The 24,657-nt window shown below is 49.9% G+C and overlaps 1 protein-coding gene across 4 annotated transcripts in view; it reads right to left on the bottom strand.

Annotated features, from left to right (window-relative positions):
* The window catches only part of LOC144612008 (arf-GAP with GTPase, ANK repeat and PH domain-containing protein 1-like), a 154,154-nt gene that overhangs the window by 72,607 nt on the left and 56,890 nt on the right, over positions 1 to 24,657 (bottom strand). The window contains exon 1 of one of the 4 annotated variants that reach the window (XM_078431437.1): positions 13,244 to 15,253. The exons of 2 other annotated variants lie outside the window; for them this stretch is intronic. In XM_078431437.1, coding sequence (XP_078287563.1) covers positions 13,244 to 14,552 — 1,309 coding nt within the window. In that variant the 5' untranslated portion in view covers positions 14,553 to 15,253. Of the gene's footprint in view, positions 1 to 13,243; positions 15,254 to 24,657 lie in introns of those variants that run through there. One more of the 4 variants, XM_078431436.1, reaches the window with a different exon arrangement.

Genomic DNA, 24,657 nt, shown 5'->3' with positions numbered 1-24,657 from the left:
CATTCAATGTGATCATGGCTGATCATTCTCAATCAGTACCCCGTTCCTGCCTTCTCCCCATACCCCCTGACTCCGCTATCCTTAAGAGCTCTATCCAGCTCTCTCTTGAATGCATTCAGAGAATTGGCTTCCACTGCCTTCTGAGGCAGAGAATTCCACAGATTCACAACTCTCTGACTGAAAAAGTTTTTCCTCATCTCAGTTCTAAATAGCCGACCCCTTATTCTTAAACTGTGGCCCCTGGTTCTGGACTCCCCCAACATTGGGAACATGTTTCCTGCCTCTAACGTGTCCAACCCCTTAATAATCTTATACGTTTCGATAAGATCTCCTCTCATCCTTCTAAATTCCAGTGAAAGCACCGATCTGTGCAAGGCAGGGGACATGACCTCTCTGGTGAGTTGCCCAAATCACCCATCGCTGCATCTCAGCCGAGGCTCCGAGTGGCGTCAGCAAACTCAGCCGGCTCCAATTCCGTCACGAGTTAGTGCCCTCCCCTGGCCTGTGACCCACAAGCTTGACATCGATCGGTCTTCACTCCCATCAGTAAACGATTAGGAGAGAAACTGGGACGGGACAATATTGGAGGAAAATTGGGTTTAGTTTTAGAGATACAGCGCGGAAACAGGCCATTCGGCCCGCCTTGCCGACCAGCGATCCCCATACACTAGCACTATCCTACAGACTAGGGACAATTTACAATTCTTACCGAAGCCAATTAACTTACAAACCTCTACATCTTTGGAATGTTGGAGGAAACCGGAGCCCCCGGAGAATTCCCACGCGGTGATGAGGAGAACATACAAACTCCATACAGACAACGCCCGTAGTCAGGATCGAACCCGGGTCTCTGGTGCTGCAAGGCAGTAACTCTACCGCTGCACCACCGTGCCTCCCCGAATGACAAAGAATCACACAGCAAACACCTCGAGATGGGCAAGATGCCCAAGATCAATCCATTTGCCGAACAAAGAGAGGCAAACATACTAAACAATACACAGCCAATAGACAACAGGTGCAGGAGGAGGCCATTCGGCCCTTCGAGCCAGCACCGCCATTCAATGTGATCATGGCTGATCATTCTCAATCAGTACCCCGTTCCTGCCTTCTCCCCATACCCCCTGACTCCGCTATCCTTAAGAGCTCTATCTAGCTCTCTCTTGAATGCATTCAGAGACTTGGCCTCCACTGCCTTCTGAGGCAGAGAATTCCACGATATGGAGCCAAGGTGCGCAAGAAGTGAGACCTCTTCCTCACTCTACCTTCTCTGATTCAACTTTTCAATCAATCAGGAAAAAGAGAAACGACAACGTGTTTAATTATTTCCAGTGTGTGATCATCACTCATTTTAATGATGTCTCAGTTACTCTCAGTAACAACGGGGAACATAGTCTGGACATGTGCCGAGAAAAATATCCATCTGCTTCTATCCCTGCACTGAATGGCACATCCTCAGGTCGAGGGAGAGGCAAGATGCCTGGGTTCACTTCCACCTGGGAATGAAGCTGCTCCTTACCCTGGATAGAGAGGATGTTTCCACTAGAGGCAGAGCCCAGGACCAGAGGCCATAGCCTCAGAATAAAAGGACGTTCCTTTAGGAAGATGGGGAGGAATTTCTTCCGTTTGACGGGGGTAAACCTGTGGAATTCTTTGCCACAGAGGGCTGAGGAGGCCGGATCAATGGATCTTTCGAATGGAGATGGATAAATTCTGATTAGTGCGGGTGTCAGGGGTTGTGACGAGAAGGCAGGAGATTGGGGTTGAGAGGGAAAGATAGATCAGCCATGATTCAATGGCGGAGTAGACTTGATGGGCCGAGTGGCCTAATTCTGCTCCTATCACTTATGAACTTGCAGGTGGCACCATGGCTGATGGGGCAAGGAGCAGCCGAGGACATTGGTTGCTCTGTGCCAAGGTAGCTGATAGTCAGGCTGAGAGATCTGGAGTGCAGGGTCACTCTGTGCTTGGGCAGTGGTACAGTAACAGTGGTCTTCTCACTCTCCATCACTGTGAGATGACTTTATCCAGGCACCGTACAGGGGCTTGAGCGGCTCGGCTGAGACGTCAAAAGTGATTGAGCGGCTTCTGAATACCTGTATCCAGTGCTCTTGGTGTGGACTCCTATCTATCGGTGAGACCAAACGCAGACTGGGCGACCGTCTCGCTGAACACCTCTGCTCTGTCCGCCTCGGCCGACCTGATCTCCCAGTTGCCAAACATTATTATTTTTTAGATTTAGAGATACGGCGCGGAAACAGGCCCTTCGGCCCACCGAGCCCGCGCCGCCCAGCGATCCCCGCACATTAACACTATCCTACATACACTAGGGACAATTTTTACATTTTACCCAGCCAATTAACGTACATACCTGCACGTCTTTGGAGTGTGGGAGGAAACCGAAGATCTCGGAGAAAACCCACGCAGGTCACAGGGAAAATGTACAAACTCTGTACAGACGGCGCCCGTAGTCAGGATCGAGCCCGAGTCTCCGGCGCTGCATTCGCTGTAAGGCGGCAACTCTACCGCTGCGCCACCGTGCCGCCATTTTAACTCCCCTTCCTACTCCCAGACTGACCTTTCTGTCCTGGGACTCCTCCACTGTCAGAGCGAGGGCAAACGCAAATTGGAGGAACAGCACCTCATATTTCACTTGGGCAGCTTACACCCCAGCGGCATGAATATTGATTTCTCTAACTTCAAGTAACCCTTGCATTCTCTCTCTCTCTCTTTCTGTCCCTCCCCATCCGAGTCCTCTTGCTAATTCCACCGTTGGGATCCCTTCGTTATCACCTCGTCCCCAGCCATCAATGGACCTCTAGTTTCCCCCCTCACTGACACTCAGTCCACTGAAGGTCTCGACCCGAAACGTCACCTATTCCTTTTCTCCGGAAATGCTGCCGGTCCCGCTGAATTATTCCAGCATTTTTTTGCATGGGTCCTGAATTCCCTTCGCCTTGTCCTGCTGCCAAGGGGAGCAGTCAGTACACAAGATGTCAGAGCCCCGAGTCCATCCCTGAAACCGAGCCCTTGCGCGAGACAGGGTTGGGGAATAATGAGAATGGGAAACGGTCGTTGGGTAAAAAAAGTAAAAGCTTGAATCCAGGCAGAGTAATTGACCAAGCATTATCATTGACAGACAACCCTCGCTAGCTTAAAGGGGAGGGCATGACCGGTCATAAAGAAGGAAGAATGCACACGGTCCATATCTACTTATCAATTACATACATCTGCTGCTCTGGCCAGACTTTAGCTAAACCTCTTTAATAATTTAAGCTTCACGACACTGACACTGTGTCACGAGAGGGTGAAGCAGAGACGGTCCTGAACAGACGACGAATAGGACTTGGATTTCTACAGTGCCTTTCCGCCTGCTTTACAGCCAATTAAGTACTTTTTAAGGTAGACACAAAATGCTGGAGTAACTCAGCGGGACAGGCAGCATCTCTGGAGAGAAGGGATGGGTGACATTTCGGGTCGAGACCCTTCTTCAGTCTGAGTAGCCATCCTTCTCTCCCGAGATGCTGCCTGACCCGCTGAGTTACTCCAGCATTCTGTGAAACGTCACCTATCCATGTACTCCCGAGATGCTGCCTGACCCGCTGAGTTACTCCAGCATTCTGTGAAACGTCACCTATCCATGTGCTCCACAGATGCTGCCTGACCCGCTGAGTTACTCCAGCACTCTGTGAAACGTCACCTATCCATGTTCTCCACAGATGCTGCCTGACCCGCTGAGTTACTCCAACACTCTGTGAAACGTCACCTATCCATGTTCTCCACAGATGCTGCCTGACCCGCTGAGTTACTCCAGCACTCTGTGAAACGTCACCTATCCATGTTCTCCACAGATGCTGCCTGACCCGCTGAGTTACTCCAGCACTCTGTGAAACGTCACCTATCCATGTTCTCCACAGATGCTGCCTGACCCGCTGAGTTACTCCAGCACTGTGGGTCCTTTTTTATAAACCAACATCTGCAGTTCTTTGATCTTCCTCTATCGGTTAACATGCTCTAGACTCAGGAGGCAGCAATATGGAATCAGAATTGCAAATAAACTAGTCATAAAGTCATACAACACAGAAACAGGCCCTTTGGCCCAAATTGTCCATGCTGACCAAGGTGCCTGATCTTGGACAGTGGCCTGCAATGGGGAGGCCACTGAGAACCCGAGACCAGGAGGATTGAGAGGGAAGGCCGGCCGTAGAGGGAACCTGCAGACTGCGGGAGAGGCCGCTGGGGCACAAAGGCGGACAGGCGAGAAGTGGGACGTCGTGTCCAAGGAGGGCGATGGCTGGAGGCCCTGCAGCAGCCTGGGGCTCGCCTGGAATGGGCACTGCTCACAAAAGCTAGGGCGCGGACTGGACTTTGAAAATGGCTCCGAAACCTAGCGCTTCTTGCAAGCAGGCTCAGTAGACTCAGTTTCTGCACACTTTGCGAAACGGAGATTGTGCTTAGGTATGGCGATACTTCACTGGGCTGTATGTAGGAGAAGAATTTCACTGTGTGTTTGTGCATTTGATACAATAAAAGCACCAATGACCACTTGCCCAGGTCTGGCCCATATCCCTCTCAACCTTTCCTCTCCATCTGCCTGTCCAAATGCTTTTTAAATGTTGTCGTTGTACCTGCGTCAACTACTTTCTCTGGGTTATTATTATTATCACGAGATTATCATCACTGAAAGTAGGCATGCAGGTGCAGCAGGCAGTGAAGAAAGCGAATGGTATGTTGGCATTCGTAGCGAGGGGATTTGAGTATAGGAGCAGGGAGGTTCTGCTGCAGTTGTACAGGGCATTGGTGAGACCGCACCTGGAGTATTGCGTACAGTTTTGGTCTCCTAATCTGAGGAAAGACATTCTTGCCATAGAGGGAGTACAGAGAAGGTTCACCAGATCGATTCCTGGGATGGCAGGACTTTCATATGAAGAAAGACTGGATAGACTCGGCTTGTACTCGCTGGAATTTAGAAGATTGAGGGGGGATCTTATAGAAACTTACAAAATTCTTAAGGGGTTGGACAGGCTAGATGCAGGAAGATTGTTCCCGATGTTGGGGAAGTCCAGAACAAGGGGTCACAGTTTAAGGATAAGGGGAAATCTTTTAGGACCGAGATGAGAAAGTTTTTTTTCACACAGAGAGTGGTGAATCTGTGGAATTCTCTGCCACAGAAGGTAGTTGAGGCCAGTTCATTGGCTATATTTAAGAGGGAGTTAGATGTGGCCCTTGTGGCTAAAGGGATCAGGGGGTATGGAGAGAAGGCAGGTACAGGATACTGAGTTGGATGATCAGCCATGATCATATTGAATGGTGGTGCAGGCTCGAAGGGCCGAATGGCCTACTCCTGCACCTATTTTCTATGTTTCTATGTTTCTAAATGTTGTCGTTGTACCTGCGTCAACTACTTTCTCTGGGTTGTTATTATTATTATCACGAGATTATCATCAAGTAATCTGTCAGGGGAGAGATGGAATGGGTGGGCTGGGAACAAAGTGTGCCCTCACTACATTTCAAAGATGATAATCCAGTGAGCCCAGATATAGCTGAGTGGGAGAAAGCAAGCCTTCATGCGAGCAGCCGGGAACTACAGACAGCTTTCAAAGACTCTGAAGCTGTTGGCTGTGGACAGACATGAAATCGCTGATTTATAATTCACCAGCTTCACTCCAGTCAGAGCTTTGTATTCACTTCCAGGAACGGCACTTTAGGAGAGAGAGAGAGAGAGAGAGAGAGAGAGAGAGAGAAAGAGAGAGAGAGAGAGAGAGAGAGAGAGCACAAAGGAGATCGACCAGGATGGCACCAGGGATGAAAGACTTCAGTTATGTCGAGAGATTGGAGAAGCCGGGACTGTTTTCCTGGAGCAGAGAAGGTTATGAGGAGATCTTATTGAAGTGCTCAAAATAATGATGGTTTTTGAGAGAATAAAGGAGAAGTTGTTTCCTTTGACAGAAGTGGCAGTAACTAGCGAGCACAGATTTCAACTAATACCCCCCCCCTCTCTTTCCTGTGCCCCTCCACCCTGGAAAGCCCCATTCCCCCTAGGTCTCCCAACCCCCTCAGTCACCTCGGCTTCTGTAAACTATACCTGATGTGTAGGATAGTGATGGTGTACTGGTCAGTGTGGACTCAGTGGACTGAAAGGCCTGTTTCCATGCTGTATCTCCAAACAGTCTAAAAACACCCATGCCAGAGTCCCTCATTACCCTTTCACCCCCCCTCCCTCCATTCTTCGTCCCCCCTCCCTCCCTCCTTCCCCCTCCCCCCATAACCCTTCCCCTGGCTTTACATTGCACTCCTTTCCTGATCTGACACCCTTTTGTCACTTGCTCCACACATCTGCCAGTCCAGCCCCGTCACCTGTATCCACCTATCACTCGGGATACTTTGTTTTGCCTCCACCTCGTTTCCAGCTTTCCCTCCCCTGAAATGTCCCGACCTGAGACATTGCCAGTCCATTCCCTCCGTAGATGCTGCCTGACCCATAGAAACATAGGAAATAGGTGCAGGAGGAGGCCATTTGGCCCTTCGAGCCAGCACCGCCATTCATTGTGATCATGGCTGATCGTCCACAATCAGTAACCCGTGCCTGCCTTCTCCCCATATCCCTTGATTCCACTAGCCCCTGGAGCTCTATCTAACTCTCTTTTAATTCATTCAGTGAATTGGCCTCCACTGCCTTCTGTGGCAGAGAATTCCACAAATTCACAACTCTCTGGGTGAAAACGTTTCTTCTCACCTCAGTTTTAAATGGCCTCCCCTTTATTCTAAGACTGTGTGGCCCCTGGTTCTGGACTCCCCCAACATTGGGAACATTCTTCCTGCATCTAGCTTGTCCAGTCCTTTTATAATTTCATACGTCTCTATAAGATCCCCTCTCATCCTTCTAAACTCCAGTGAATACAAGCCGAGTCTTTCACGTGACACTGAGATGAGATGGTGAATGACAATTGTTCCACTGTACGGGGACCATATCTCAAACCTGATCACCTCTTCACTTGACACCCATCCATTATATCTTCAGCTGTGGCTAAAAGTGACAGGTAGTGTTCACAGTACAAGGATTAATGCACTGATGAGATGGTTATCCAGACATAGAGTATCATCTATAACTGTGTCATTGGATTTACAGCACGGTCTTATACGAATGCTTGGGGGAATATCAACCGTTGGGGCGGCACGGTGGTGCAGCGGTAGAGTTGCTGCCAGACAGCGAATGCAGCGCCGGAGACTCAGGTTCGATCTGGATTACGGGCACCGTCTGTACGGAGTTTGTACGTTCTCCCCGTGACCTGCGTGGGTTTTCTCCGAGATCTTCGGTTTCCTCCCACACTCCAAAGACGTACAGGTATGTAGGTTAATTGGCTGGGTAAAATGTTTTTAAAAGTTTTTTTAAATTGTCCCTAGTGTGTGTAGGATAGTGTTAGTGTGCGGGGATCGCTGGGCGGCGCGGGGTCGGTGGGCCGAAGGGCCTGTTTCCGCTCTGTATCTCTAAATCTAAAAAAAAGAATCTAAATCCACACTGCACATTATCAGAGCATCCCACAAGCGACTGTGCAAAGCCGGGCGGCACAGCGGTGCAGCGGGTAGAGCTGCTGCCTCACGGTGCCAGAGACCCGGCTTCAATCCCAACCTTGGGTTTCCCCCCCCGGTGCTCTGCTTTCTGCCGCATCCCAAAGACGTGCCAGTTTGTCGGTTACTTGGCCCTCTGCAAATTTGCCCCTCGCGTGCAGGGAGTGGATGAGAAAGTGGGATAGCATAGAACTAGTGGTGGTCGGCGTGGACTCGGTGGGCCGAAGGTCCTGTACCATGTTGCATCCCTGAACTAAACGTTTTAAAAAAAAACAACTTTCCTCATAAAACATGTAAAGAGCAGTTAAATAATGTAATTAAGATATCCAGGCCAATCCTGCTGAGATGTTGAACTACACTGTTTACAGAGGGATTATGGGGGTCAGGGGGACTGGTGCTCGTGCCAGCTTGCAAGTGCCTGTCCCCCCACTCCCGCTCTGTCCTCTCGGTGACTTGGCCACAACAGACAATAGGTGCAGGAGGAGGCCATTCGGCCCTTCGAGCCAGCACCGCCATTCAATGTGATCATGGCTGATCGTTCTCAATCAGTACCCCGTTCCTGCCTTCTCCCCATACCCCCTGACTCCGCTATCCTCAAGAGCTCTATCTAGCTCTCTCTTGAATGCATTTAGAGAATTGGCCTCCACTGCCTTCTGAGGCAGAGAATTCCACAGATTCACAACTCTCTGACTGAAAAAGTTTTTCCTCACCTCCGTTCTAAATGGCCTACCCCTTATTCTTAAACTGTGGCCCCTGGTTCTGGACTCCCCCAACATTGGGAACATGTTTCCTGTCTCTAATGTGTCCAACCCCTTAATAATCTTATATGTTTCTATAAGATCCCCTCTCATCCTTCTAAATTCCAGTGTATACAAGCCTAGTCGCTCCAGTCTTTCAACATATGACAGTCCCGCCATTCCGGGAATTAACCTAGTAAACCTACCCTGCACGCCCTCAATAGTAAGACTATCCTTCCTCAAATTTGGAGACCAAAACTGCACACAGTACTCCAGGTGCGGTCTCACTAGGGCCCTGTACAACTGCAGAAGGACCTCTTTGCTCCTATACTCAACTCCTCTTGTTATGAAGGCCAACATTCCATTGGCTTTCTTCACTGCCTGCTGTACCTGCATGCTTCCTTTCAGTGACTGATGCACTAGGACACCCAGGTCTCGTTGTACGTCCCCTTTTCCTAACTTGACACCATTCAGATAATAATCTGCCTTCCTATTCTTACCACCAAAGTGGATAACCTCACACTTATCCACATTAAACTGCATCTGCCATGCATCCGCCCACTCACACAACCTGTCCAAGTCACCCTGCAACCTCATAGCATCTTCCTCACAGTTCACACTACCACCCAGCTTTGTATCATCTGCAAATTTGCTAATGCTACTTTTAATCCCTTCATCCAAGTCATTAATGTATATTGTAAATAGCTGCGGTCCCAGCACCGAGCCTTGCGGTACCCCACTGGTCACTGCCTGCCATTCTGAAAGGGACCCATTTATCCCCACTCTTTGTTTTCACTCTTAGTGAAGACAGATCCAAAGTACCGGTTCAACTCGTCTGCCATTTCCTTGTTCCCAATAATAAATTCCCCTGCTTCTGTCTTCAAGGGACCCACATTTGCCTTGACTATTTTTTTCCTCTTCACATACCTAAAAATGCTTTTACTATCCTCCTTTATATTATTGGCTAGTTTACGCTCGTACCTCATCTTTTCTCCCCTGATTGCCTTTTTGGTTATCTTCTGTTGCTCATTAAAAGAGTCCCAATCCTCTGGCTTCCCACTTTGCCACAAGGGCAGATAGTGGCCAGCAGGAGATGCGAGCAGACAGCATTGCAAGAGGTGGTTCCACCTGGTTGACAGCTTCCAGAGTGCTTCGAAAATTGTGATTACAAGTGGAAACCCATCCAGTTACTTCACTTAGGTTAGACACAAAATGCTGGAGCAACTCCGTGGGTCAGGCAGCATGTCTGGAGTTTTGGAACAGGCGACGTTTCGGGTCGACACCCTTCCCCAGTCTGTTTCCACGCTGTCTGACTCTATAACAGAGTGTCTGCTGCCCATTTCTGATGGCGTGGCTCAAGGAGTTGGCGACATTTTGGGTTGGGACTCTTCCTCAGACCGATGACAGGACGGGATTAAAAACCAAGTCAAATGACGGCACTAACGACAGGATCAGTCTGAAGAAAGGTCCCGTCCTGAAACGTCGCCTGTTAATTCCCTCCACAAATGCTGACTGTCTGCTGAGCGACTCCAGCACTTTGTTTTCTGCCCATATTCTGGCATCCCTATTTCAACTATTCACAGAAAGATACGGAACGGAAACGGGCTCTTTGGCCCGCTGAGTTTGTGCCAACCATCCCACACCCATTCGTGTTTACTTTTTATTGACATGAGCACAGCTGGCATTGCCAGCATTTATTGCCCGACTAAGTGTAAGCACGGCACGGTGGAGTTCCTACTTTACAGCTCCAGGGACCGGTTCAATTCTGACTACGTATACAGTTTGTACGTTCTCCCCGTGACCTGCGTGAGTTTTCTCCGAGATCTTCAGTTTCCTCCCACACTCCAAAGACGCACTAGTTTGTCGGTTGATTGGCTTGATATAAATGTAAAATTGTCCCTAGTGTGTGTAGGGTAGTGTTAGTGTGCGGGGATCGCTGGTCGGTGTGGGCTCGGTGGGCCGAAGGGCCTGTTTCCGCGCTGTATCTCCAAACTAAACGCTGTATCTCTACACTGGAATTTAGAAGGATGAGAGGAGATCTTATCGAAACGTATAAGATTATTAAGGGGTTGGACACGTTAGAGGCAGGAAACATGTTCCCAATGTTGGGGGAGTCCAGAACAAGGGGCCACAGTTTAAGAATAAGGGGTAGGCCATTTAGAAATGAGATGAGGAAAAACCTTTTCAGTCAGAGAGTTGTGAATCTGTGGAATTCTCTGCCTCAGAAGGCAGTGGAGGCCAATTCTCTGAATGCATTCAAGAGAGAGCTGGATAGAGCTCTTAAGGATAGCGGAGTCAGGGGGTACGGGGAGAAGGCAGGAACGGGGTACTGATTGAGAATGATCAGCCATGATCACATTGAATGGCGGTGCTGGCTCGAAGGGCCGAATGACCTCCTCCTGCACCTATTGTCTATTGTCTAAACTAAACCTCCAGTGCCCCTGAGCTGAAGAGGCAATTAATGGTCAGCCATGTTAGTTGGGTCTGGAGTCACATGTAGAGTCACCAGGTCAGGTACGTTCATCAACGCACCAGGCAGCTATTTGCAACAATCCAGCGGTTTCATGGGCAAAGTTGCTGAGACGGGCAATAGTTATGGGAATTTTAATTCCTCAGCTGCCGTGGTGTGATTGGATCTAAGACCCTGATCCAGAACTATGGCGATGGCTAGTCCAATAACAACCGCAGTACAACTCTGCCCTTTGCGCAGTAGACTTCATTTCTCCCAACTCAAAAGCCTAAACAATTTTTCAGTCAGCTTCTTTGTGACAACGACCTTAAGGGGTACATTGTCAGAGGCTTTCCCCAGCAAACGAGTGTCGGCAAGTCAGCCGTGGAGACGAGCTGGAGTAACTCAGCAGCATCTCAGGAGAGAAGGAATGGGCGACGTTTCGGGTCGAGACCCTTCTTCGGACACAGACTACAGGCTCACTTCTTCCACCCTCAGCCCCACTGGGCTGATGCAGAGCTGGGAACTCTCGTGGTGGTTGAAAGGGGGTTGGTTTACTCCCCAAAATGATCTAACTGGCAGCTCGAGCCAAACACAAAGTGCTGGAGTAACTCAACATCTCTGGAGAACAAGAGGAGGTGACGTTTCAGGTGGGGACCCTTCTTCAGACTGGAGAAGTATCCCGACCCGAAGCGTCACCTGTTCATTGCCTCCCGAGAAAGACACAAAAGGCTGGAGTAACTCAGCGAGTCACACAGCATCTCTGGGGAAAAGGAATGGGTGACGTTTTGGGTCGAGACCCTTCTTCAAACTGCCAGGGGAATGGAAAACGAGAGATAAAGACGGTGAAGCAGAGATATAGAACAAATTAATGATGTGCAAAGTAACAATGATAAAGGAAACAGGCCATTGTTAGCCGAGGATTAGGTGGAAATGATTTACAGACAATGAGACTCAACAAGATGACTTTAACGCTAGTACAACTCCCCAGATGTTGCCTGACCCACTAGGTTTCTCCAGCACTTTGTGTTTTGAAACAAAAATGTAGTTTCTGTTTCACAATCTGCATCCCATGCCTCACCACCTATGTTAAAAGAAAGCTTTGCATACTCTCTGCCCGAAATCGCAGTTTGATATCCATGACCTCTCACTCTGGGCACTTTAATCGTTGGAAGTGGTCTGTTCCCATCACCCCTGCCCCATCCATCATCATCTCAAACACCAACAACAAACCACCTCTTCACCTCTCCTGCGCCCATGGAAACAAGCCCATTTTTCATGTTAACAATGTTAACTTTGTTGAGGGTGACAGTCACAATGCAGCACTTACTGCCCATCTCTGAACACCACTGGGAACACAAAGTGTTAACTGTGTGGGACTGGAGCCGCATGTGTAACAGGATGGGTAGACCAAACTGATCTCCCGGTGGCCGAGCACTTCAACTCCCCCTCCCATTCCCAGTCTGACCTTTCTGTCATGGGCCTCCTCCAGTGCCATAGTGAGGCCCACCGGAAATTGGAGGAACAGCACCTCATATTTCGCCTGGGCAGCTTGCAGCCCAGTGGTATGAACATCGACTTCTCCAACTTTAGATAGTTCCTCTGTCCCTCTCTTCCCCTCCCCCTTCCCATATCTCCATAACATGCTCTCCCTCTATCTTCCTGTCTCCACCTATATCCTTCCTTTGTCCCGCCCCCCTGACATCAGTCTGAAGAAGGGTCTCGACCCGAAACGTCACCCATTCCTTCTCTCCCGAGATGCTGCCTGACCTGCTGAGTTACTCCAGCATTTTGTGAATAAATACCTTCGATTTGTACCAGCATCTGCAGTTATTTTCTTATACTGGAGAGGTAGAGTGCCTCTTTAATGCCACTGATGGCTGCTAGGTTCACATCTCTTTTCAGGATCCCCGGTTTACTGCCTGGCAGCTAGCGATTGGACTCAGGGCTTTACAGTCATCCTAATCACCTTTGGAATTGGGGAAATAATACAATGCGCGTGAGGTAACGCACACGAAGCTCCCCTGGCCTGGATTCACGCGTCTAACAGTGTCCCAGTGAACCTCCAGCCAGTCAGTGTGATCATGCACGAACACAGTTGGCGAGGACAACAGGAGGCCTCCTGAGATGAGATCGAACCAACTCTTGACTTGGTCCACTGACCATCGCACTGAAGCAACCCTGGAAGACAATTCATGTAGGGCTGCAGGTGGACACTAAATGCTGAAGTAACTCAGCGGGTCAGGCAGCATCTCTGGAGAGAAGGAATGGGTGACGTGAAACATCACCCATTCCTTCTCTCCAGAGATGCTGCCTGACCCGCTGAGTTACTCCAGCATTTTGTGTCTACCTTCGATTTCAACCAGCATCTGCAGTTGTTCTCCTAATGTAGGGCCACCTTGCCTTTCTACAGAAGCACCATCTTCTTTGGAGCGCAGGACAAACATTAACAAACCAATTCATGAGTAATTCGAGCTAAGTTTGTGCTTACTTTGGCTTGGGGAAGGACCTCCGGCGGCTGGAGCAAAATCCTTTTGAGTTAATCCACCGCTGGCGGCCGAGAGAGACACGGAGCCTATGCTCTTTGTGAAGATCCCACTGATAAACCTCAGCATCTTGCGATCCCGTGCACCGGACTTTGTCTTTTCTGGGGTCGGGATGTCGTGACCCTGCTCGAGCTCTTCGGAAAGGGTGTGGATGTCACTGTTATCCAGGGTCCTGCTCTTCCCTCTCCCCTGTTCGGCCGCCGCTTGGCTCACTCTCCTGTGCAGCAACTCCCCGGCGCTCCGCAAGCTTTCCACTCTCGGATACTTCTTGCAGCCCGCCTGGACTTTCACCTTCATGTCGCTCTCTTGCCAAGACAGGCGGTTGGTCGGTCGGACTGGCTTCTCTCTTCTCCCCGAGGCTTTGGGTTCTGTCTTACCCTGGTGGCCACTGGGGCTTCTCATTACAGCCGAGCTCCTCTCAGCAATCACGGGCAAGGACTGGGGTTTAAGTTTTACGTAGTCTTTCTCTGCGTGTTGGGAGACAGTCGCAACTTTCTCGAGCGACAGACCACTCTCGGCTCCAGTCTTCTTCTCGACCTGGGCGCCTGGCTGTTGACCCGTCAAGTCCTGCTCTGGGTGGATACCGGAGCCCGCGGCTCTCCCGGCTTGACCTTCCAAGGCCCCTTCCTCCTCTGGCGCCTTGCGGCGCTCCCCCTCGGTCCGTGCCTCGCCGCGGCTAGTCCTCGACACCAAGGGGAGGGCGAGACTCTCCTCAGCTGCGGGAGTGGCGCACAACTGGGCAGGGTGAATCCCACCATCTTGCTTGCCCTCACGAGCGCTCGTGGCATCAGTCTGCCTGCGAGGGTCTGTGGGCCGCCCGCGGAGTGCGGAAGGAGGCGACAATTCAACATTTTCACATTTACTCACAGATTTTGTCGGTGGTTGAAGGCGCGCTTTGCTCGGAAATTCGTCCTCTTCACTCCGAGCTGCTCCGAAATCCAAAGGTGCTTTCCCTTCAGGTCCAACAACGAACTTGCCGCCTATTGTTCCCGGCAGAATTGCCCCCGCATTCTGGACGGTTTTTAACCCAGGATTCCGGGGCGCTTCAAGTCCCTGGCCAGAGACACCTTGGCCGTGCAACAAAGAGACCCTCTCTGCAGCCTCAGCCCCTCCAAGTCCCTCTTCAGGTGGGGTGGCTTTGTCCCTCTGGCACGTCTCACTCCCGATGCCTCCATCGCTCAGAGGCTCGAATTTCACGAGTGTGAGGGAGATATGAAAGGTAGTCCTTCGTTGCAAGATTGCTCCACTGTTCATGAGTTCAGAGTACGAAGGCAGCACAGGGCTCCGAAAGGTTCATGGTCCCAACACAGAACACCCATCCAGACAATAATCCTATGGGCTAGACTTCTTGGAAGCCTCGGTGCAATACAAAAGGATACATGCTTTGCGCTGCAGAACAGAGATCATCCTAGGCATCAAGCATCCTCATTACACAATACAGACACCCACCCCGCTCCCTCCCCTCCCTCTCTCCCTTACCACAGCCGCGGTGCCATTTCCAAGGTTTCCGGACATATTCCTATTTACATTTCAGGTGCCAAAAGGAAGTGGAGGAAATACTGAACGGGGAGAAAAAATGATATAAGACCATTACAAGGCTTAGGGGAGGGAGGGGGGGGGGGGGGAGAAAAAAAAACCAAGCAAGCCCTAGTCCTGTGGAATAAACCACTGAAATCCTTTCAACACTTCTCGGATCAAACAGCTTGATGAGATAATGAAGACACCAGAGTATACATTGAGAATTCACATTGATTCAGGTCTGAAAGGCTCAGTGAGGGTCCTCTGCAAAACGCGGACTGGAATCCCCATCCCCGCCCCCCACCTTCCAGCTCCACGGAAATGGAGTATTGCATTTACTGGCTGTCCCCCTTCCCGAGTCGTTCAAACCCCTCATTAAAAATGCTCATGAGCTTCGTCGTGACCTCGGGATCGCAGGAGCGCAGAGTAAGGTGCCGAGAAGCGGGAGGGTTCAGTGTGGGGTGGGCTGGAGGCTGAGGGGAGAGGGGGGTGGGGGGGGGGCAGGGGGGCAGGGGATAAGTTGCTCAATGTTAATCGCTCGGGTAGAAATCCATCTCTTATTTGTCAGTAAAGGCAATGACTGCGGGAGAGGGAACATGGATGCAGGGTGACACATTCCACATCAACAGGAAGAGTGCCAGCAAGCTGCTTGTGCCAGCTACACTTTACAACACACACACACACACAATAACACGCAGAATTACAGCAGGAAAATGGGTGGATACCACGTTGATGGACAGGAGATAGAGAGAGAGGGGGGGGAGATAGAGAAGGTAGAGAGATAGAGAGGGGAGAGAGGAGGGGGGGAGAGAGGAGAGGGGGGGGAAGAGGAGGGAGGGAGAGGGGAGGGGGGGAGAGAGGGGGGAGAGGAGCGGAGGAGGGGGGGAGAGAGAGTGGGGAGAGAGGAGGGGGGAGAGAGGAGGGGGGAGAGAGGAGGGGGGAGAGAGGAGGGGGGGAGAGAGGAGGGGGAGAGAGGAGGGGGGAGAGAGGAGGGGGGAGAGAGGAGGGGGGAGAGAGGAGGGGGGGAGAGAGGAGGGGGAGAGAGAGGAGGGGGAGAGAGGGGGGAGAGAGAGGAGGGGGAGAGAGAGGGAGGGGGAGAGAGAGGGGGGGGAGAGAGGGGGGGAGGGAGGTGGGGAGAGAGAGGGGGGGAGAGAGAGGGGGGGAGAGAGGGAGGAGAGAGAGTCCTAAAATCATGGGAAGACTATAACTGTCAATCTCAATAACAATTTAGGTAAATCATAGAGCAGACAGGAGTACAACATTCTCGAGCTCAAATCTAACAAGTCAATCGGCTGGGAATGTCCATGCAATTTACAAAAACGAAGAGAGACAATGTCTGCAATGCACCAACTAAATTCCGTTATGTACCGTCCAGCAGATTTACAAAAATTAAATCACCTCTCAGCCACAAGCGATCGGTGTGAAGTTCACGAGATGTCTGATATTAAACCAAATAAATAGTAAATGCACTTTCTTTAAATTCAAATTAAACGCCTTTAATGCCGGCGATTTTCGACTGCGCTGGGAAGTCAATTTGCAAATTCCAACTTTTGACCCGTCTCTTAAGTGTGGAAGGATCGGCTTGGAGCAGTTCCAAACTTGTCTTTCATTCATTTGTTGTCTCCTTTCTCTTCCCACAATGGAAGGTAATACTCCTGATTGAAGCGTTTACAAACCGTTTATGATGTCCAAGGCCTGTAAACAAGCAACTGATTTCTAGCTTTACAAAGTCAAATTATTTCCCAAGGTTAGACACAGAGGTAATCGTCAACATTCAAGGGGCTGTAAGCCCTTCAGTTGCACCACAACCCCCTGGTGAAACTGAACGGCTTATAGCCCCTTGAATGTTGAGGATTAAGAATTGATCTAATTGATTATGATTGAAGGATTTGATCTGGTTTGGGACTTGGGGGATGGAGCAATGCGATTGGGTGTGAGGATGTCCAGAAACAAGGGGGTAGCATCTTAAAATTCGAGCCAGAGCAGTCAGAGATGACGGCAGGAAGTTTACAAAACGCGTGAAGTCCGTTGAATGCGGGGGCCAATTGAAAACGTCAAAATGGAGATGGCGATTTTTGCTGAGCAAGGGAACTGACGGTACTGGTTCCCTGGAAGGCAGATGTTGAGATACAGGCCAGGTTTCATTGAATGGCAGAATGGGCTCGAGGAGCTGGACAGGTTTTTTATTTTCTCGTTTCCATGCCGGCTTATGTTGAAAGTGTGGTTGAGCACTACAGCAGCCAGGAGCGTCTGGGACAGAGGGGGAAATAAAGGCCAATCTCAATCCAAAACGTCACCCATTCCCTTTCTCCAGAGATGCTGCCTGGCCCGCTGAGTTACTCCAGCATCTTGTGTCTTATCTTCAGTGTAAACCAGCATCTGCAGTTCCTTCCGACACAAGTTCCCATCCATGTTCTCCAGAGATGCTGCCTGTCGTGCTGGCTTGCACCGAAGATAGACACAATAGACAATAGGTGCAGCAGGAGGCCATTCGGCCCTTCGAGCCTGTACGCACCGCCATTCAATGTGATCATGGCTGATCATTCTCAATCAGTACCCCGTTCCTGCCTTCTCCCCATACCCCCCGACTCCGCTATCCTTAAGAGCTCTATCTAGCTCTCTCTTGAATGCATTCAGAGAATTGGCCTCCACTGCCTTCTGAGGCAGAGAATTCCACAGATTACCAACTCTTTGACTGAAAATGTTTTTCCTCATCTCAGTTCTAAATGGCCTACCCCTTATTCTTAAACTGTGGCCCCTGGTTCTGGACTCCCCCAACATTGGGAACATGTTTCCTGCCTCTAACGTGTCCAACCCCTTAATAATCTTATACGTTTCGATAAGATCTCCTCTCATCCTTCTAAATTCCAGTGTATACAAGCCTAGCCGCTCCAGTCTTTCAACATATGACAGTCCCGCCATTCCGGGAATAAACCTAGTAAACCTACGCTGCACGCCCTAAATGTCAACCTTATTCTCCCCTCATACAACTAACCCTCTTGCTCCAGTGAATCTAAGCCCCCGACGCCCGTGTGCTGTGTATCCTTTGAGCTGCTTTTGCTAAATGTGCAGGACGCAGCAAAAATAATACGCCTTCAGTTTTGAAAGAAAAAGCTGGAGAGAATTCTGTGTGAGGCAGGGTAGCTGGAGTCTGCGCCGGGCAGATAGCGTAGAACGCATCGACTGCACGGCCATTGCAAAGGGACAGGGGGATTGCATTAGGCATTAGCCACAGAGTCACTGGAAGGCAGCAATAATCAGACAAGAACCTCTTCATAGCACAGCTACGCACACAGCATGTGGCCCAGCTCAGAGGAGGAACATCACAAAAAATGATTTAAAATACAGACCAGCCTCCTCTTCCCCACGGGACCATCAAAACACACAACAACAAAAAAAGCCCTCCATTACCAATGCACGGGGGTGCTGCAGATTCAGGGAACAATATACAAGGCCCGGAGATTAGGCTACTTGGCCCTCGTCTCTCACATTGACATTTACCATCTGGTCACTGGGCATAAATCATTCAAATTACCTCAATGCCACAAAGCAGAAATACAAGGAGGTTTTAACGAGTGGAAATTTAGTGGCACGATAAAAAAATAAGTGGATACGAGTGTCAGTCATCCTCACTGCAGTCCACAGCAGTCAAAAAGCGGAGCAGGTGCAGGAGCAGTATTTGCAGCCATATCCAACGGAAAGTTCGACAGGCTCGCGCATCAGCGACAAAGTGCAGAATACTGGCAGTGGAGCTGTGAGGCTCAGGGGACAAGAGACAGGAGGGAGGGTTGGGTGAGCATTAAAGGCCATCATTGGTGCTGGAGGGGCAGTTCCAGTCCAGCATCTTGGACGAGATATGTAGAAGCTGCAGATGCTGGTTTACACAAAAAGACAAGGAGTGCTGGAGTAACTCAGCGGGTCAGGCAGCATCTGTGGAGAACGTGGATACGTGACGTTTCACAGAGTGCTGGAGTAACTCAGAGGGTCATAGAAACATAGAAAATAGGTGCAGGAGTAGGCCATTCGGCCCTTCGAGCCTGTACGCACCACCATTCAATATGATCATGGCTGATCATCCAACTCAGTATCCTGTACCTGCCTTCTCTCCATACCCCCTGATCCCTTTAGCCACAAGGGCCACATCTAACTCCCTCTTAAATATAGCCAATGAACTGGCCTCAACTACCTTCTGTGGCAGAGAATTCCACAGATTCACCACTCTCTGTGTGAAAAAAAACGTTCTCATCTCGGTCCTAAAAGACTTCCCCCTTATCCTTAAACTGTGACCCCTTGTTCTGGACTTCCCCAACATCGGGAACAATCTTCCTGCATCTAGCCTGTCCAACCCCTTAAGAATTTTGTAAGTTTCTATAAGATTCCCCCTCAATCTTCTAAATTCCAGCGAGTACAAGCCGAGTCTATCCAGTCTTTCTTCATATGAAAGTCCTGCCATCCCAGGAATCAATCTGGTGAACCTTCTCTGTATTCCCTCTATGGCAAGAATGTCTTTCCTCAGATTAGGAGACCAAAACTGTACGCAATACTCCAGGTGTGGTCTCACCAATGCCCTGTACAGGCAGCATCTGTGGAGAACATGGATAGGTGACGTTTCACAGAGTGCTGGAGTAACTCAGCGGGTCAGGCAGCATCTGTGGATAACATGGATAGGTGACGTTTCACAGAGTGCTGGAGTAACTCAGCGGGTCAGGCAGCATCTGTGGAGAACATGGATAGGTGACGTTTCAGGCCGAGACCCTTCTTCAGCTTTCTTTCCCCGCCACACACAATCAGTCTGAAGAAGGGTCCGATCACCTATCCACGTTCTCCAGAGATGCTGCCTGACCCGCTGAGTTACTCCAGCACGTTGTGGTCCTGTTGGACACTATGGTGGGACCAAGTGAGTGTTTCCCTTACGGAGGACTGGGTGGGAAAGGGGAGAGAACACGGTGCGTGACAAAGCAGAGACTGATCAATAAAGCAGCAGCAGAGCAAAGATCCGACCTCCCGGAGCCAGGCCAGCCGGCAGGTCACTTCCAACAGGCCCCTCTTCCCAAACCTGTTGCTCTCCATTACGGGGCTGGTATGTGTTGCTCAGTATCGGATCGATCTGAGGGCAGCTTCAGGTTTTAGATTTTAGATTTAGAGATACAGCGCGGAAACAGGCCCTTCGGCCCACCGAGTCCGCGCCGTCCAGCGATCCCCGCACATTAACACTATCCTCCACACACTAGGGACAATTTTTACATTTTACCCAGCCAATTAACCTGCACGTCTTTGGAGTGTGGGAGGAAACCGAAGATCTCGGAGAAAACCCACGCAGGTCACGGGGAGAACGTACAAACTCCGTACAGACGGCGCCCGTAGTCAGGATCGAACCCGGGTCTCCGGCGCTACATTCGCTGTAAGGCGGCAACTCTACCGCTGTGCCACCGTGCCGCCCAGTTACGGTGCTCAGTTACACCCCGGCTTCTAAAGAAGGGTCTCGACCCGAAACGTCACCCATTCCTTCTCTCCCGAGATGCTGCCCGACCTGCTGAGTTACTCCAGCACTTTGTAAATAAATACCTTCGATTTGTACCAGCATCTGCAGTTATTTTCTTATACTTCTGGCCACACAGACCTGTTTCCTTTAAATGGGATGACACGTTTGTCGAGGTATCTATCGAGGGACTGACATGTGGCAAAACAGGGGGGAAAAAAATCTGTCTCTCCTCTCAAAGAATTCTGAGGTGTTGCCAGCCGGAGTTATAGAGTCCTACAGGCCCTTCGACGCACCAGGATTAGTTGAACTCAGCATCATGTTCGGCACGGACATTGTGGGCTGAAGGACCAGTTCCTGTGCTGTACTGATCTATGTTTTTAGATCCACACCACCCAACAACCACCCATTTACGTGAAACCTACAGTAGTCTGATTTTCTTCCACCCCCACATTCCCTTCAACTGCTCCCAGATCTACCACTCACCTACGCACCTAGGGTAATTTACAGCAGTCAATTAACCTAGCGACCTGGGTATATATTCAGAGGATATATATAGTATAAAAGAAAATAACTGCAGATGCTGGTACAAATCGAAGGTATTTATTTCACAAAATGCTGGAGTAACTCAGCAGGTCAGGCAGCATCTCAGGAGAGAAGGAATGGGCGACGTTTCGGGTCGAGACTCTTCTTCAGAATGATGTCGGGGGGGCGGGATAAAGGAAGGATATAGGTGGAGACAGGAAGACAGTGGGAGATCTGGGAAGGGGGAGGGGAAGAGAGGGACAGAGGAACTATCTAAAGTTGGAGAAGTCAATGTTCATACCACTGGGCTGCAAGCTGCCTAGGCGAAATATGAGGTGCTGTTCCTCCAATTCATTGGCTATATTTAAGAGGGAGTTAGATGTGGCCCTTGTGGCTAAAGGGATCAGGGGGTATGGAGAGAAGGCAGGTACGGGATACTGAGTTGGATGATCAGCCATGATCATATTGAATGGCGGTGCAGGCTCGAAGGGCCGAATGGCCTCCTCCTGCACCGATTGTCTATTGTCTATTGTCATTCTCAAATGCTCCCTCCTCCACCCCTCTATCCCACCACCCCTCTCAAGCTTCCATATTCCTCTCTTTACTTTCCCCCCCTCCTCCACAAGACAGGGAAGCATTTGATCAGGGCGTGGGGGGAATGCATCGCAACTCCAACCGGACTGGAGGTGTCATCACCAACCCAGTCAAACAACCTTTCACCCCATCATAACTGATAAACTAGTGTATAAAACAAAATGCAAAAACTGTTTCCACATGATGGTCCCTTTGATTATTCTCCAGGGGTTGTGCTCCCACAGTGATCAGAGGTGGCTCCTTAACTCCTGAAGACCATGGAGTTAATCCTAGAGTTCAGTCTGAAGAAGGGTCTCGACCCGAAACGTCACCCATTCCTTCTCTCCTGAGATGCTGCCTGACCCGCTGAGTTACTCCAGCATTTTGTGAATAAATACCTTCGATTTGTACCAGCATCTGCAGTTATTGTCGTATACTAAAGTTAATGACTGTACTTCATCGTCAGTTGATATTGAGGGCGTGCAGCGTAGGTTTACTAGGTTAATTCCCGGAATGGTGGGACTGTCATATGTTGAAAGACTAGAGCGACTAGGTTTGTATACACTGGAATTTAGAAGGATGAGAGGGGATCTTATCGAAACGTATAAGATTATTAAGGGGTTGGACATGTTAGAGGCAGGAAACATGTTCCCAATGTTGGGGGAGTCCAGAACCAGGGGCCACATTTTAAGAATAAGGGGTAGGCCATTTAGAACAGAGATGAGGAAAAACTTTTTTAGTCAGGGAGTTGTGAATCTGTGGAATTCTCTGCCTCAGAGGGCAGTGGATGCCAATTCTCTGAATACATTCAAGAGAGAGCTAGATAGAGCTCTTAAGGATAGCGGAGTCAGGGGGTATGGGGAGAAAACTGGAACGGGGTACTGATTGAGAATGATCAGCCATGATCACATTGAATGGCGGTGCTGGCTCGAAGGGCCGAATGGCCTACTCCTGCACCTATTGTCTATTGTCTATTATTGTCTATTGTCTATTGATCCTAAGTTTATCCAAATATCAGCAAATTTGTATTGCCCACAAATTGGAAATAGGAATTCTGTCCGATTTTTCCCATTTGGGACTAGCCAGGGATAGGCGGCCATCCCAGATTAGAAATGTCTGAACTCAGGCTCCAATGAGATCTTGGAGTAAACAGGGTTCGTTCATATGAATTAGGACCATTACAGTAATAGGCCACGTGGCCCTACAGACGGGTTCAACCTTTTAAAAAGACCATGAGTTATCAATTCTGCCCGTTTCAGTGCAGTGGTGGTTGCTGCTGCAGAGCTGTGAGAATCATTTGCAGCTTTTAACATTAATGTTTGGGACCTATTAGAAACAAAATGATGGGCGCAGCAGAACCTTTGGAGTTGAGGCCATTAAATTGCTCAATTGCCATGCACCCCAGGGTGCAGCACAAGTATAAGAGTGCCACTTATCCTCCTAATCCAAAGCAGGCTAGATGGACGCAAGATGCTGGAGTAACTCAGCGGGACAGGCAGCGTCTCTGGAGAGATGGAATGGGTGACGTTTCGGGTGGAGACCCGTCTTCATACCCGAAGCGTCAACCATTCCTTCTCTCCAGTGACGCTGCCTGTCCCGCTGAGTTACAGAACTCCAGCATTTTGTGTCTACCTTCGATGTAAACCAGCATCTGCACAGAGCACAGACAAGTGGGTTAGGTATTTAATGGACACTCTCAGAGACTGCTTGGCCATCTTGAGCAGCATCACGAGTGGGCCAATTGCAGAGCAGCATTGGCTGTTGCCGTGAAGCATCCTGCAGACCCCACAGCGAGTGGATGGGTTGGATAATCGCGCAGGTTCAGAGCGACCAGCAGAAGGGGTCTGTTTGTTTAACAAAGCAAGCCTGGCAATATGCAAAGCATCTGGGTTACTTGTGCACGTCGGCCTGACTCCTCCTGTCAGCGGCGTTAATGATGTGGGCAGAGACACAGACAAACGTTGTCTCCCGTGGAACAAAGCTGCGATTGGCGAACAAGCTTCACGTGGCAATAATAATTACAGGGTGCAGGTCGATGGATGCCAGCCCAGCAGGATGAACGCTGCACCTGGCTTTATTCTTGACTTCGGGGTGATGAGGGGGGAGAGCAAAATGACATTAAACTACTGGTTGCAAATGTCAGTTAATCCGACTCTTATTATTATCCTTAATGTTAACACAATGAGGAAGTTCCACTTTGTTTCCAACCGAAAGCATTCATTAACTTGCTTATCGGTGGTCACAAGTGGTAAGCTTTTGCTGCAAGGTGCCCTGGCCACGAATGATTCTCAATCCGCCTGATTAAACAGCTTGTCCGCTGGTTGAGCAGACTGCAGTTTGTGGGAGCCTGTTATGCAGATGGCTGCCACATCACAACAGCGCTCACACTTCCTGACACAAGAGGCTGCAGATGCTGGAATCTCGAGCAAAACACAAACCCCTGGAGGAGCTCAGCGGGTCACACAGCATCTGTGGAGGGAATTGGACAGACGACGTTTCAGGTCGGGACCCTCCGTCACATTTGTTAGAGGTTTAGTTTAGTTTAGAGATACTGCGCAGAAACATAGAAAATAGGTGCAGGAGTAGGCCATTCGGCCCTTCGAGCCTGTACGCACCGCCATTCAATATGATCATGGCTGATCATCCAACTCAGTATCCCGTACCTGCCTTCTCTCCATACCCCCTGATCCCTTTAGCCACAAGGGCCACATCTAACTCCCTCTTAAATATAGCCAATGAACTGGCCTCAACTACTTTCTGTGGCAGAGAATTCCACAGATTCACCACTCTGTGTGTGAAAAAAAACTTTCTCATCTCGGTCCTAAAAGACTTCCCCCTTATCCTTAAACTGTGACCCCTTGTTCTGGACTTCCCCAACATCGGGAACAATCTTCCTGCATCTAGCCTGTCCAACCCCTTAAGAATTTTGTACGTTTCTACAAGATCCCCCCTCAATCTTCAATCTTCTAAATTCCCGACCTGAAACAGGCCCTTCGGCCCACCGAGTCCGTGCCGACCAGCGATCCCCGCACACTAACACTATCCTGCACACACTAGGGACAATTTATAAATTTACCAAGCCAATTAACCTACCAACCTGGATGTCTTTAGAGTGCGAGAGGAAACTGGAGCACCCGGAGAAAACCCACGCGGTCACATGGCGAACGTGCAAACTCCACACAGACAGCACCCGAGGTCAGGTTCAAACCCGGGTCTCTGGCACTGTGAGGCAGCAGTTTTACCAGCTGCACCACTGTGCTGCAC

This window comes from Rhinoraja longicauda, chromosome 42 (genome assembly GCF_053455715.1).
Source record: "Rhinoraja longicauda isolate Sanriku21f chromosome 42, sRhiLon1.1, whole genome shotgun sequence".
Classification (NCBI taxonomy): Eukaryota; Metazoa; Chordata; class Chondrichthyes; order Rajiformes; family Arhynchobatidae; genus Rhinoraja; species Rhinoraja longicauda.
This window is presented reverse-complemented; position numbering and strand designations above follow the sequence as displayed.